Source organism: Propithecus coquereli, unplaced genomic scaffold, assembly GCF_000956105.1.
Source record: "Propithecus coquereli isolate 6110/MARCELLA unplaced genomic scaffold, Pcoq_1.0 Scaffold3, whole genome shotgun sequence".
Taxonomy (NCBI): domain Eukaryota; kingdom Metazoa; phylum Chordata; class Mammalia; order Primates; family Indriidae; genus Propithecus; species Propithecus coquereli.
In genome coordinates this window covers 3058140-3074813 of record NW_012148618.1, presented here as the reverse complement: position 1 = coordinate 3074813, position 16674 = coordinate 3058140, and the positions used below count along the sequence as shown (strand labels likewise).

Here is a 16674-nt window from a genome sequence, read left to right as displayed (position 1 = left end):
ATACCCCATGGCACAAAATCACATACCCTGTTTAAGAAGCACAAACTTAAGGAGACCATGGGGTCTCCTCAGAGTTAATGTAGCACGTAATTTGTAATAGTCCCTACAGGTAAATTATTAAAAATATCAATGAAATCCCCAGCCAAGAAGTAAGAAGGTCCCTAGGGACAGCATGAAAAGATACAGGATCACATGAAGAGAGATTTTAGAATTCTCAATAGTGGCTAAAATTACGCATAAATTAGGACCAACATATGGTTTCAACACATTCAGTGAGAAACAAGCCACCAGCATCACAGGGTGCAAGAGAACTGAAATAATGCATGTCTGAACCTCTTACACAGGACTTCCACGTTAGAGCCAGCGAAGGAGAAAATCTGTGTGACCTCCCTACAGGCTTTCTCCAGGATGGTCTAGGAAAGCTTCATGGTGTGTAGGGGACATCTTCTGTGATGAGCACCACAGGTGAGCCTCCTCACCTATACACTTGTTCATTCAATATGCTCAGGAGACTGTATCAAAGAATATTGGTTTCTCTTTCAGCTCAAGAACCAAAAGAAAAAAAATCCCTCAAAGTGTTGAGATCACCATGCAATTCACACTTTCCAAAATAAGTGCACTAAATGGTGCCCAAGTCATCCACAGTCCTTCCTCTTCTCAGGAAGTGGCTAAGGCATCAGGAATGATATGACTTTTGTAGAGATTTTGAGCAAAATAGTATGGAACTAGCTTTATCTACTGGGACTGAAAACGAGAGAAAACTGGAATTTTTTGAATCTTCTCTCTCAATTCTCCCTTCAAGGTCCATTCCATTCCTCACCTGCACCTTCAAGAGAAGTGACATCAAAAAAAAAGAAGAAAGGAAAAAATCAAGTCCATGTATACGAGGACTAAGGTCTCACATAGAGTTTAATAGTTAATATATTTATTAGGAACTGCTTCTTACAATCACATTAGAAATTCTCTGTGAAATTCATTTAACATGCTTTCCCTGTGGCTAATAGTTTTTCTGCAATATTTTTGTTTGTTTGTTGTTTTTAATGTCAAAAAGAGTAGTCTATAGTTCAAATACATGGAGCTCAGTCTTGTGCATTTGGATTTGGGATCAAAGTCTATGAATCTCAGTTTTTAGAATCATTGTTGTTGCTTCTCTGTTCCAAGGGTAAGTGGCTGCTCTCTGCATCATCGCTTTCTTATCTTGTGGAGGAGGGAGGTTTCTTGCTTGGAACGATGGAGAATGTATGGAGCATGCACAGTGGAGAACCATTCTTTAATGATTTCTCACCTAAATGACTATCAATGCAGGCTTAGTTTACCTCTTCATAATCATCCTAGTTCCAAAAATTAAAAATTTATCCTCACCTTTAAATTTCCTTCTCTTCTTGGTTTCTTGTCCTCAAGACTACAATCTGTTTTGACATAATCAGCTCAACAGGAAGGTTATGGTTGCTTCCAGATGGGCAGATTCATATCTCACTTTATGCATTACTAATTTGTTGCAACAGCTTGCAACAGCTACATAATCATAAATATATGTATCTTATTTAATATAACCCCATGGTTAGATTAGAGTATATATTAGAATGGTTTTTTCCTATTTGATTATGTTCAATGAGTACTATAATACTAAATATATACTGCTTCTGTCAAATACTATATATACACTACTTCGATCAAAAAATTTTAAGGGTTGGGTGTGGTTGTTTATGCTTGTAATTCCAGCATTTTGGGAGGCCGAAGTGGGAGGATTGCTTGAGGCCACGAGTTGAAGCCCAGCCTAAGCAATACAGTGCAAACTTGCCTCTACAAAAAACAGGAAAATTAGTAGGGCATGTTGGGACCCCTGTAGTCCCAGCTACACAGGAGGCTGAAGCAGGAGAATCACTCAAGCCCAACAGCTTGAGGTTGCAATAAGCCATGATGATACCACCACACTCTAGCCTGGGCAACAGAGTGAGACCCTATCTCCACAAAAAAAAATATATATATACATATATTTAAGGCAAATTCTCCTCTTATCAATCAAAAAAGTTAAAGGTATCTTTTTAAAAACTTTTGGAAGATTCCAGTATGTTTAAGCTATCATTTGCACTTTTCTCAGACCCATATTTGATTCTTGAAAATATATCTTCTTCAGTGATGGTGGTCTAAAGAAAACAAGAGCAAGTTTTGGAACATGGGTAATTATTGTTTGAAACAATATCTATCTTTGATTCTCTTTTATCTTGTTATTTTGAATATTGGGGGTTATTTTTTAAGTGAACTAAAATAAGATCTTCCAAATAGTGAATTTTAAGGGAAAATTCTGACAACAGTAATAAGAAGAACTTTAGAAAAGAATCCCTTGGTGATTGTAGTTTTCTTCTCCCATACATCTTATATATTTATCTTTAAAGAAATATTTCTTTTTAAATGTATATGAAGCATGACAAATTATCATGTGGAATTAATAATTAGGGGTTGAATAGTAGTGACTTTTTATTGTTAAAAACAAATAATTAAATGCTAAATTATAAATTACCTAGAGTATAACATAAATGACTTTAAATAGGAAACAGCAAAATATATAAAACAATTTTATCATCTAAATATTCTTGTTGATTTTCTCCTGGTATTACTAAAAAAATTTGGTAAAAAATATATTCTCCTAATGGAAATGGCTCCAGAAAGAAAGAGTATGAAATAATGTGAAAACACAAATCATTCAAATCCGTAAAGTCTCAGATTCAAATCTATTAAAAATGATGGCATACGGCCATGCGCAGTGGCTCACGCCTATAATCCTAGCGGTCTGGGAGGCCGAGGCAGGAGGATCACTTCAGGTCAGGAGTTCAAGACCAGCCTCAGCAAGAGTGAGACCCCGTCTCTATTAAAAATAGAAAGAAATTAGCGGGGCAACTAAAAATAGAAAAAAATTAGTGGGCGTGGTGGCACATGCCTGTAGTCCCACCTACTCAGGAGGCTAAGGCAGGAGGATTGCTTGAGCCCAGGAGTTTGAGGTTGCTGTGAGCTAGGCTGATGCCGTGGCACTCTAGCCGGGACAACAGAGCACAAGTCTGTCTCAAAAAATAAATAAATAAATAAGATGGCATACATGTCCTCATATTTTCAAGTGAATAGCACTAAGTAATTGCTATATGAACAGCTTTCACTGAAAAACAACTTAGGTACAAAACCATTTTTGCCTCTATTTTAAGATTTCTTTATATCAAAAAAAGATAAAATTGAACTGATTTTTGATCACTGCCACAGAGAATTCAAACAGATGGGAATTTACAAAGAATCAGGGCCAAAGGACTCCATCAGAATAGGTCAGGATTTGCTCAAGATTTCTAGAATATCCAATACATTCGCCTGCATGAGTCAAACTCCCTATCCCAAGAAAAGCTTCAAGGTGCCTCAGCAGCAAAGTAAATTGTCATTATCTATCTGTCTTCTCTCCACAGTCTGGGGACCATGAATAACTCAGGGATATTTATGGTGACACAGTTTGTCCTGCTGGGCTTTCCTGGTCCCTGGAAAATGCAGATCATCCTTTTCTCAATGATTCTGTTGATCTACATCTTGACTCTGACTGGGAATGTGGCCATCATTTGTGCAGTGAGGTGGGACCACCGACTCCATACCCCTATGTACATACTCTTGGCCAACTTCTCCTTCCTAGAGATCTGGTATGTGACCTGTACAGTCCCCAACATGCTGGTCAATTTTCTCTCCAAAACTAAAACCATATCCTTCTCTGGCTGCTTCACTCAATTTTACTTCTTCTTTTCCCTGGGCACAACTGAATGCTTCTTCCTCTGTGTCATGGCGTATGATCGGTACCTGGCCATCTGCGATCCACTGCACTATCCCTCCATCATGACTGGCCAGCTCTGTGGCATTTTGGTGTCTCTTTGTTGGCTCATTGGTTTCCTTGGATATGTGATTCCCATTTTCTTTATTTCTCAACTACCCTTCTGTGGTCCCAACATCATTGATCACTTTCTGTGTGATGTGGATCCACTGATGGCATTGTCCTGTGCCCCTACACCCATCATAGAGCATGTTTTCCATTCTGTGAGCTCTCTTGTCATCATTCTCACATTTTTGTACATCCTTGGGTCCTATATCCTGGTACTCAAAGCTGTGCTTCAGGTTCCTTCCTCAGATGGACGGAGAAAGGCCTTCTCTACCTGTGGCTCCCACTTAGTAGTGGTATCTCTGTTCTATGGAACCATAATGGTGATGTATGTGAGTCCCTCATCTGGCAACTCAGTTGTTATGCATAAGATCATCACACTGATATATTCTATGGTAACACCAGTCTTAAACCCCCTCATATATAGCCTACGCAACAAGGATATGAAATATGCCCTCTATCATGTCTTTTGTAGAATAAGAATTATCCAGAGCTCATGAATAGGTTTTATATAACCCAATGACTCTCTTTCTTCAAGTGGAAGAATAATCCTCTTCCTTCAATACAAACTACCTTGGCTTTATTCATAGCCATCACAGTCCTTTTGTGCAAAGCAAAACTCTTCATGTATCTGATCACATTTTGATGAGCTTCTAGTTTCAGAAATGTGTTCCATGGGAAGATATTGGTTCCTAATACGTAGTAAAAATAAAACTTAAAAATTTTAATATCTACTTCCAGAAAGGTTTTGACTTTGGCACTGTGCAATCTCTGTCCACACAATTCTGTTTAGACATATGAATAATATTCGTTATTTGCCTATATAGTTGTCTATCGTTTCTTTAAGAAAACACGTAACAATTTGCCTGTTGTCCTGGATTTTTGGCAGCACATCATTGTTGGTTACACTAAGAAACTGTAAATTCAGTTTCACAATTCTTAGTTCATCACCCTCATCAACAGTGTACAAGGGGAGGCTGAAAGTTAGATTGAAGCCATGAATGAGGATACCTTTGTTGAGAGTTTTTAGTGTGCAGTCCCCCTAAGTGAAGTGAGGGGTGCATTGAGAGAACTACTTAGAGGCTTGATCTTGTCCCCTGGAATTTCAGGGACATGCGGACTGTTCCTGATTTAGACCTGGAAAAAAATTAAAGACTTTGAAAGAGCTGGCTCTGAGAGCAGAGCAGGAAGAGATGAGCTACAGCAGGAGCAAACTAAATCCCCACCCATAATAAAGCAAATATAGAATGCTCACATTTTCCCTAGTTAGATCCCATGGAAAGTAATCTTAGACTGTCTTAAAAGGGACCCCACCCAAGAGTACTACTTGGAGAAGTAAGGCAATCCCAAAAGTGAGTCTATATTAAGTGGGTCACCCAAATCCAGGGATGAAAGAAGTCATAAATAGCCAGCCAATGAAGCATTGCCCACATCAGAGAACTGCTGTTTGGGGAGCCCATCTCATAAAAGAAAATATTTCAGGAGAGAAAAATCAACATTCAGACTTTTGTTAAACTTGTAAAGCAGCAATACCTGATCACACCTTTACCAGTCAAGGAACAATCTTTCTGCCTTTCCTTCTCCCCCACCCACACCTCAAGTAACCAGAGGCAGCAGAGTAATGTAGGAGAGGAAAAGGGAAAAGTAAGATGGAAAGAAGCAGATCAAGCCTGAATTCAGACTCAATTTGGAGGGGTAAGTTTTAATTTGGATAAAAAATTCAAATTTTAGTATTAGACTATACAGTCGACCCTCAGTATCCATGGGTTCCACATCCATGGATTCAACCAACTGTAGATCAAAAATATTCGAAAAATAATTGCATCAGTACTGAACATGTACAGACTTTTTTTGGTCATTATTCCCTGTACAGTATGAGAGCTATTTGCATAGCATTTACATTATATTAGATATTATTATTAAGTATTATTAGGTATTATTATTATTTTTAGGTATTATTATTAAGTGATCTAGAGGTGATTGAAAGTACACCAGAGAATGTGCATAGGTTATATGCAAATACTACACCATTTTATATAAGAGACTACAGCATCACACATTTTGGTATCTGCAGGAGGTCCCAGAACCAATCGTTTGTGAATATTGAGGAATGATTGTACTAGAGTTTCCAATATCTGAATAAGGAGATCATGTATTAATACTAAAAGTAATTATAAGAGCTATCATACTAATTCAAAGCTAACAGAAAGAAGAAATAATAAAGATTAGAGCAAAGATAAACAAAATAGAGACTAGAAAAATGATAAAGAGAAAATCAACAAAACCAAAAGTTGGTCCTTTGAAAAGATCAACAAAATTGACAAATCTTTAAAAGGCTGACTAAATAAACACATGAAAAAATGTTAACATCACTAATCATCAGGGAAATGCAAATTAAAACCACGATAAGATATCACCTTAACCGAGTTAGAATGGTATTTATCAAAAAGTCCAAAAATGGTAGATGCTGGCATGGATGCAGAGAGAAAGGAACACATATATACTTTTTGTGGGACTACAAATTAGTACAACATCTATGGAAAACAGTATGGAAACTCCTCAAAGAACTAAAAATAGACTGACCATTCGATCTAGCAATCACACTATTGTGTATTTACCCAAAGGGAAAAAAGACTTTTCATCAAAAAGACACTAGCACTAGAATGTTTATTGCAGCACAATTTATAATTGCAAAGATGTGGAATCAACCCAAGTACCCATCAATTCATAAGTGGATTAATAAAATGTAGTATATGTATACCATGGAGTATACTCAGCCATAAAACAAGATGAATTAATATCTTTGCAACAATCTGGATGGAACTGGAGACCATTCTCCTAAGTGAAGTATCTCAAGAATGGAAAAACACACACCACATGTACTCACTATTAAATTGGAACTAACTGATGAGCACACATGTGCACAGAGGGAAGTAAAACTCAGTGGACATCAACCAGTAGGGAGGGAGCAGTGGGGAGGGGCAAAAACCTATGCAATGGGTACTATGAACACTATTTGGTTGATGAGCACATCTTTAGCTGGGACTCAAGCGTTACAAAAGTGATCCATGTAACCTAAACCATTTGTACCCCCTTAATATTTTGAAATTAAAAAACAATTTTAAATGACTAAGAAAAAAAGAGAGAACACTTACTAAATTAATAAAACAGAAATGACACAGGGGACATTACTACTAGTCTTACAGACATAAACAAGATTATAAGAGGATACTATGAGCAATTATATGCTAAAAAATTAGATAACCTAGAAAAAATGGTACAGAACTACCAAAACTGACTCAAGAAGAAATAGAAAATCTGAATAGATCTATAATAGATTAAAAATTGAATCAATAGGCAAAAACCACCAACAAAGAAAACTCAGGACCACATTACTTCAATGGTATATTCTACCAAATATTTTAAAAGAATTAACATCAGTCTTTCTCAAACTCTTCCAAAAAGGAAAAAAAGAAGGAATATTTCCTAACTCATTTTATGAAGCCAGAATTACCCTGATAACCAGACAAAGATATCACAAGAAAAGAAAATTGTAAATCAATGTCTCTTATGAACATAGATGCAAAAATCCCCAACAAAACACTAGCAAATCAAATCCAGCCATATATTTAAAAAGTTAAACACCATGACTAATTGAGATTTATCCCAAGAATGTAAGGGTGGTACAACATAAGAAAATCAATCAATGTAATATACCACATTAATAGATTGAAGGAAAAAACTACAAGATCATCTAAATTGATTTAGAAAAAGGATTTGGCAAATCCAAACCCCTTCTATGATAAAATCACTCAACAAATTAGGACCAGAAGAAAACTTCCTCAACATGATAAAGGACATTTACGAACAACCCACAGCTAACATCATACTCAATAGTGAAAGACTGAAAGCTTTCTCTCTAATATCAGAAACAAGACAAGGATGCTTGCTTTTAATACTTTAATTCAACATTGTACTGGAATTTCTAGCCAGAGCAATTTTGCAATTAAAAGAATAAATGAAAGGGATTCAAACCAGAAAGGGAGAAGTAACATTATCTCTGTTTGTAGATGACACAATAATATTTATAGAAAATCAGAAAGAATCCATACATACACCAAAAAAGAAACCCACTAGACCTAATAAATAAATTCAGCAAAGTTGCAGGATACAAGATCAATATACAAAAATTAGTTATATTTCTAATATACAATGACTAATTAGAAAGGGAAATTAAGAAGCCAAAATCATTTACAATAGTCTCAAAAATAATTAAATTCCTAGGAATATATTTAATCAAGGTGGTGCAAGACTTATGCACTAAAAACTACAAAACACTGTGAAAGAAATATAAGAAGACTTAAATGCAAAAGCATCTTATGTTCATGGATTTGAAGACTTCATATTGCTAAAACGGCAATACATCAGAAAGTGATCTACATATTCAATGCAATCCATATCAAAATTCCAATGAGTTTTTTTTACAGAAATACAAAAGCCAATACTAAAATTCATAGAGAATATCAAAGGACCCAGAATAGCCAAAACAATCTTGAAAAAGAAGAACAAAGTTAAAGGACTCATTCTTTCTGATTTCAAAACTTACTACAGGATTCACACGGAGCGCTGACTCCAAGCTGATCCTTTGCAAGCGACTACAGCCTCTTACGCCCAGAAATCTCGCTCTGTGTCGTTTATCAGAGCGCTGCAGGGTTTTTGAAAATGACCTGATAGAATCCAGCCTCCACTCCCAGATGAAGATGGTGATTACAGTGACAAAGAAGATGAACAGCCCCAAGTCGTGGTGGTTAAAAAAGGACATCTGTCAGCTGAAGAAGTCATGAAAATTAAAGCAGAAATAAAGGCTGCCAAAGCAGAGGAAGAACCAGCTCCAGCTGATGGAAGAATCATGTATCGAAAACCAGTCAAACATCCCTCAGATGAAAAATATTCAGGTTTAACAGCAAGCTCAAAAAAGAAAAAGCCAAATGAAGATGAAATCAATTGGGACTCAGTTAAAAAGAACTCACAAAAGCAAATTAAAAACAGTAGCCTCCTTTCTTTTGACAATGAAGATGAAAATGAGTAAGTGTAAACATTTTGGACATCGTCTCCCTGGAAAATATATGGGGTGTTTTTTAAAATAACATTTTTTTCCTATTATAAGGAGTTCATTATAGAAGATTTAGAAAATACAGGAAAAAGTTTAATAAAATAAACTACATCTGTCCATCAATACCTCTCTGACTTGAAATGCCAACTTGGTAAAAGTTAACTACTATTACCATTTTGTTATTTCCTGTGTGTGGGTGTGTATGTAAATTATATTTTTTTAAGCAAAATACATTTTGTTTGTATAAACAAAATTGTATAAATAAAATTGTATAGGTTCTCTGTCCTGCTTCTCACTTGACATTACATTGTGAACATTTTTCCAGGTCAGTAAATTTCAAAAACCTGACATTCTTAGCTGCAGAGAATTTTATAATTAAACAGATCCCCTGTTGTGTCTCCCTCATTAGGAGAACCCCACTTTGGGTGGGGGAGATAATAATGTGTCTAGTTAAAAATATCTCCCCAGCTCCTGCTAAGGGTGGCCATATGACTCAGCTCTGGCAAGTTAAGAGTTAGCAAGTGGAATTCTGCTTAATAAAGCTGCTGAGTTTTTTGATGGAAAAGGACAGACTTGGCAAGTATGAAGTCTTCATTCTGCTTGGAGTGTAGACTTGAAACCTGAGGACCAGAGCCATTTTTAGGCGTAAGGAAGGCAGCCACTTGTTTTGGGTGGTTTAAGTGGAAAGAGTCAAGGAGCTTGGATCCTTGATGGCATGCCTTGACCTGCTGTACCAGCCTTGGACTGCTGACCTCTGAACCCCTTGAGACATGAGAAGAATAAACACTATGCTTATTTAAGCCTCTTGTCAGCTTTCTCTCTGCCAACTGCAGTCCTAAGTGATAAATAACTGGTCAAACATGCTTGTATATACATGTCTGAGTGTATTTCTGATGATTTCCTTAGAATGAATTGTCAAAGTATTTGAATATTTTTAAAGCTCTTGATGTTTACTTTCAAATTGTTTCTAGAGAGGTTTTTAGCATTTTATTCATTTACCATCTATAAGAGTCTACTTCACCTCATCCATGATAACAGTGCGCCAGCCTTGGGATGGCACCAGGCCTTTAATTTTTGTCAATTTGATGTATTGAAAATGGTGTTGAATGGTTAAATTTAGTTGGCATTTTCTTTGATCTACCAGGGAAGCTAAACTGTTTTTCAAATGTTAAGAGACCATTTATATTTCTTCTCTAAATTAACTTGTTCATTTTCCATTAGTATAGTCATATTTTTCTAACTTTTAAGTTATGTAATCAGTTATTTTTGTTCTGTTTCCCAACCTCTGTATCAGATAAAGAATCACCTATTAAAAAAAAAAAAAAAACTTACTATAAAGCTATGGTAACCAAAGCAATGTGGTATCAGTATAGGATAGACATGTAGATCAATAGAATAGAATGGGAAGTCCAGAAATAAATTTGATATCTGTGGTCAATTAATTTTTAACAAGAGTGACAAGACCATTCAATAAAGAAAGAATAGTCTCTTCAACAAATGGTACTGCAACAAACGGATATCACATGCAAAAGAATAAAATTGAACTCTTACCTCACATTATATAAAAAGATTAACTCAAAATTGATCAAATACCAAAATATAAGTCCTAAAATTATAAAACTTTTACAGAAACAGATTTAACTCTTTGTAACCTTGGATTAATCAATGGTTTCTTACATATGAGACCAAAACCACAAGCAATAAAATCAAAAAATAAATTAGACTTCATTGAAAATGACTATCAAAAGATTGAAAAAGCAATGAAAGAACATTTTTGAAATCATATATCTGATAAAGGTCTAGTGTCCAGAATATATGAAGAACTCTTACAACTCAACAACAAAAACACAGCCCAATTTTTAAATAGGCAAAGGACTTAAATAGACATTTCTCCACGGAAGGTATGCAAGTGGCCATAAAGTATATAAAAAGATGCTCAACATCATTAGTTATTAAAGAAATGAAAATCAAAATGACAATGAGGTACCACTTCATATCCACTGGTATGATTATAATTTTTTTAAAAACTGAAAATAACAAGTGTTGGTGAGGATACGCAGAAATTAGAACCCTTATATATTCCTGGTGGGAATGTAAAATGGTGAAGCCACTTTAGAAAATAGTTTGGCAGTTCCTCAATAAGTTAAATATAGATTTACCAAGTGACTCAGCAATTCTACTTCCAAGTATACATGAGAGGGAATGCTTCCTAACTCATTTTCAAAAGAATTGAAAACAGCCATTCAAATAAAAACTTGTACATGAATGTTCATAGCAGCACTATTCATAATAGCTAAAAGAACCCAAACATCCATCAACTGATGAATGTAGTTTTTTGCATAATTAATATAACATCTATTTATTTATTTTATTTCAAAATATCAAGGGATTACAAATGTTTTTGTTACATAGATACACTGTATAATGCTGAATGAAGTCAGAGCTTTCAGTGTGCCCGCAACCAGGACAGTGTTAATTGTACCCAATAGGCAAGTGTTTATCCCTCATCCTACTCCCACCATCCTCCCTTCTTAGTTTCCAATGTCTTTTATGTCTTTTTGTGCCCGTGCGTATCCATCATTTGGCTCCCACTTGTTAGGGAGATCATGCGGTGTTTGTTCTTCCATTCCTGAGATTCTTCACTTATGATAATGGTCTCCAAGTTGCTGCAAATGACTTTATTTCATTCTTTTTTACAGCTGAGTAGTACTCCATGGTGTGTGTGTGTGTGTGTGTGTGTGTGTGTATCACATTTTCTTTGTCCATTCATGAATTGAAGCAGGTGGAAGGGGGAGAAGGGGATGGGTAAATTCACACCTAATGGGTACAATGCACACTATCTGGGGGATGGGCACACTTATAACTTTGACTCAAACAGTACAAAAGCAATTTATGTAATCAAAATGTTTGTACCCCCATAATATTCTAAAATTAAAAAAAAATACCTCTACTCGAATGTGTATTGTAGCACAATTCACAATGGCAAAGATACGTAATCAACCTAACTGATGAATGTATTTTAAAGTGTGGTATATCTAAATGATATAATATTATTCAGTCATAAAAAAGAATTAAGTACTGATACATAATACAACATAAATAAACCTCAACAATGTTATGCTAAGGGATAAAAGCCAGGCACAAAGGACCACATATTCTATGATTCTATTATGTAAATTATTCAGAATAGGCAAATCCATAGAGACAGAAAGCAGATTAGTGGTTGCCAGCGTTGGGAGGAAGAGGAATGGGGAATGACTGCTTAGTGGGCACAAGAATTCCTTTTGGGGTGATGAAAATTCTCTGAACTAGTTAGTGGTGATGGTTGTACAACATTGTGATTGTGCTCAATGCCACTGAATTATGCCCTTTAAAATGGTTCAAATGATAAATTTGTGTTATGTGTATTTTACCACAAAATATAAAATATGCATATATATAATGTTTTTATATGTATGTGTATATATGTCCACACATAGTTTTTTAAACTGAGTTGTAAATACAAATCTAACTACATAAAAAGGGGAAGGGGAATATTATCTCTATTAAATGATAGCTAAACAAAGTTCTGAGTCTACTTCAGCTTTCCTCGAAGTTTATCAAGAGCTCTTTTCTGGAGAAGTCAATGGGCAAGGTCATGCATGAGTGCTGGAAAACACAGGGATGACCACCTCTGGGCAACTGATAGGGATGCAGTATGGGGCAGTCACAGACAGGGATATGGTCAGAAAGAATGACCCATCTTGACTCACCTTTTAGACCCGTCATGACCTACCTCCAATTCTCAGGTGTAGATGAAGGCAGAACACATCTGTGGTATCAAATGAGCTTCCTTATCTGATTCAGGCAACAAGGCATCAAAGGATGTGCAGGACCTTTGTCAGTTCATGGTCCAGGCAAGCCAGGTACAATAAGAATCTGGGCCGGGATTACTTGAGTGTGGGTCAGATAAAAAGGATGTTTCACAGGCAGCTGGTATCTTGGAAATGGTAACTCATAATGCATTTGTCTCTTAAGTCATTCTGTTCCAATTAATACTCCAGTAGTGTCCATCCATTTCTAGTTCATAAATGCCATCCTGAGGTTTTCTTCACTTCACTCCTAAAGATTTCTTTTACCACTTTCTTGCATTAAAACTGTGTTTCTGTATTCCATGTTGTCTTATTTGTTGCTTTACTCTCTCATTTTAGTGATACACATTTTTCAGAAGCTACTTGAGAATCAGCACAAGACAGAGAAAGTTTCCAATTCCTTGAATGTCTCAAAATGTCTTTATTTTACCCCTTAAAATTTATTGATAGTTTTAGCTGGGTTTAGAATTCCAGTTTGGAAATCATTTTCTATTAGAAATTTAAAGGTATACTCCAATGTCTTTCCACTCCTATTGTCACTCTTCAAAAGTCCAAAACCATTTTGACTCCTGATCCTTTATGTGTGGCCAACTTTTTGTCTCAAAGGAATGAAGAATGTTGCTCATCAATCAGTAGTTCTTTCATCCATCCAAGATAAAAAGGAGTCAGGAGTTAGAACTAATTGAACTAATTCAGAAGCCTATGCCATCAGAATATTTCTTTTTTCCTGGAAATAACCATTACACTACACTTCTCCAATCTGAAATTCTATCTGATCCATGGGGCTTAATTCCTGATCTTTAAGCCTTGCCACTGCTGCCTGCTGAAAATTGACTCTCTTAACTTTCATGAGTTGTTGATACAAGGCACCTGATTTTAATATCCCCCACTACTCATTAAATGAGCTCATCGCCTGACCTGTGTGTGGAGTCTTGCTACTCAAAGAACTGCAGCATCACCTGGAAGCTGGTTAGAAATTCAGAATCCCAGGTAACGCTCCAGAGCTATTGAATGAGAATCAGTAATTTAATGAGATTCCCCAGGTGATTCATAGGCACACTAAAGTCTGAGAATCACTTGTATCTTGGGGAAGTATAAAAAATGCTGATGCCAGAGACTTTTATTTAATTTGTCTGCCATAAACCCTGGCTATCAGGAGTTTTAAACACTCCCCCAGGTAATTCTAATGTATAGACAAGGTTGAAAATCACTGGCCTAGACCATTACTATTCAGTGTGGCCTGCAAACCAACAAATTCAACATCAGCTAAGAGCTTGTCAGGAAATCAGACTCTTAGGTCCCAACCTCCTGAATCAGACTCTGCAGTTTAACAAGATCTCCAGGTGATTCACGTGCACATTGAATTTTGGGAACTCCTGGCACACTGTCATTGATCTCAATTTCACTTACAAGCTGGCCCAGTGACCATCAGTGAAGGTTTTCTCATTGCTCATCATTGTCACTTTTCCCAGAAGTCATCTTTTAAAGAAGTGGATTAAGAGGACCCTTGGAAGAAACTCCAATGTTTTAGAAGAAAAGTAAAAGAGCAATGATTTAAAAAAAAAAAACGAAGCAAAATCTACTGTCATATTTGCACTGGTTTCAAATTTCCCACTCAGAAAGTGAAATCAGCGTGGAAACTGACAATTTAACTAAATTCATCAATTAAATGATTTCTGTATATAGACAATTTTGGAATTCCTTCCACACTAATTCCTTAGTCATTATCATTATCACTCAAGACAGCTTCTACCCAGTACCAACCACCTGGTCATTACAGTGAAAGACTCCAAGAAAATTGAGTGAATTTAATTTTTAAGTGACCAGCAGAATATAGTTTTCTGTTTCTCTGCGTTAAAGTACCTCATTTAAATTAGAGAGGAAAGATTTGTTTACAAACATGTCTCAGTTTCAGAATTAGAGTCATAGGCAAAACTATCTATTTCACTGATGCCCACAGATCCTGATTCCTTAGTGGCATGCAAACTCTTCGCAGTAGAAAGCCTCCTGAAATTTGGCATTTCCCCTGGCTCCTCTGTATAAGTAACTCTAGACAATATACTGGAGTTAATATAAAGAGAGGCTAACATACTAAATTCTAGGTTAGCCCCAAGGGTTGGAAAAAGAATGCACTCCAGGGGAAACTCAGGGAGGCCACTGAGACCACATGGGCAGAGACACAGGGTTTTACAGTAATCCCTGAGAGGAAACACAGATTTAACACCAATTCACATGTTAAACATCTCAGCAAATTCCTAGAAAACAAGCCTCTGAAGTCTCCAGAAATGAAGGAAGGGCAATGAAACATATAATGCTCTCACCTGGAGTTTTCCTCATCAGAGCCAGTGAGGAGATGCTTGATGCTGAGGTTATGTCCACTGTGCCCATCCTCCTCTCCGTGGTGAGCCGGGAAAGCCATCGCTGCCTGTAAGAGAAAAGGACTGACGGTCTGTATAAAACCACTGCTGTGATACACTGCAGAGTGCCTTTCACTTTATAAATCTGAGTAGGTGCAGTTTCTCTGCCTAGACTCAAAGGAGGCAGTATAATAGATTACAGAACATGTATCCATTGGGTGAAAAGTCATGCCTGTTCTCTGAGCCATACTTGGAAAATTAACGGTTAGAATAGATCATTGTACGATTTTTCCCATTCTATGACTTCATGATTGTTAGAGATCATCTTTCTGAAAACAATCTCACTTTCCAGGAGTATTCACGTGGTGCGTTCCTTCTCTCAGGCTAATGTGGAAGACAAATATACTAAGTAAGGGACATTGGAAGAAGTTTATTTAATCAAACTATCGTACGTGGGGTGAGTGGACTGATGTGTTGATTACTGGTTTCTTGTACTGAAAAAAGTATAGTGTATGAAAGAGCAGGTCCCCTAAGATTATAGTTCAAATAATGATTTATGAAAACTCAAATCATGAGAAACAATATGTTTATGGCATAAAATGGTGAATATTCCATTCTAATAACCTATAACCCTGAAAGTAATTTTGGAGACTTGGGGGGGGGCGGTTATGGAGAGCTTTGTCGAGTCAGTTTATTCTATCAATATGGAAACTCTGAAAATTGATTATTCAGTCTTTTCCATTAAGTTTCCCACCCCTTGATGATTCCATCACTTATCTACACTTTCTCCAAAGGCTTCAAGAAAAATAATGTTGCTGCTAATAAATCTCTTACAGAGTATGAGTATGAGCGGTAGAAAAGATGAAATGTTGTGGGAAGTTGTCAGTGTATAATGGAGAGCTTCCTAAACTGTTACTCACATTAAGCAGGCATGGTACATTTCTCAGAACAAAGGACAGGAAGCTCAGATCTCATGATTCTGGTTCCTGGTTTAAATCTGTGAGGCTGGACTTGGTCTCTGACCTGTAACAGGACAGTGATTGATTTATGTTTCATAAACAACAATCTGGAAATCACCTATTGAGCACCTTATTCAAGAAAGATGGTAAAAAAATGTCTTTTAAATTCACCACTGATTGGAAAGCTGGATAACTTTAGAACTTGGATGCTGAAAACTTTTTCTATGCTTCTTTAAAAACTGTCAAGGATCTAGTGATAATGAAGTCCAAACCTTCATTCTCAAGGATCATGATCAAATTTCTTCTCTTACATTCCTGACAAACTTATGACTGGTGACCTCCAATACACATGGCAAGAGATCTGAATTTAACAAGAAACTCAATATTGAAACTGCCATTTTTTTGTTAAGACTTAATCGGCACATTTTAAATAGTAATCAATTACAAGATTACTGTTGTTTAAACACATATATTTGTACATTTTATTTATTCA

General features: G+C 36.3%; 1 protein-coding gene and 1 pseudogene across 1 annotated transcript; both read left to right on the top strand.

The window, feature by feature from the left end:
• The first annotated feature begins 3450 nt into the window (after positions 1-3450).
• On the top strand, positions 3451-4401 carry LOC105814348 (olfactory receptor 11H7). The gene has a single exon (XM_012649276.1). The coding sequence runs from the start codon at positions 3457-3459 to the stop codon at positions 4399-4401; it is 945 nt and encodes a 314-aa protein (XP_012504730.1). The 5' UTR covers positions 3451-3456.
• Positions 4402-6011: 1610 nt separating this feature from the next.
• Positions 6012-8990, top strand: LOC105814187 (annotated as a pseudogene).
• The last annotated feature ends 7684 nt before the right edge of the window (positions 8991-16674 follow it).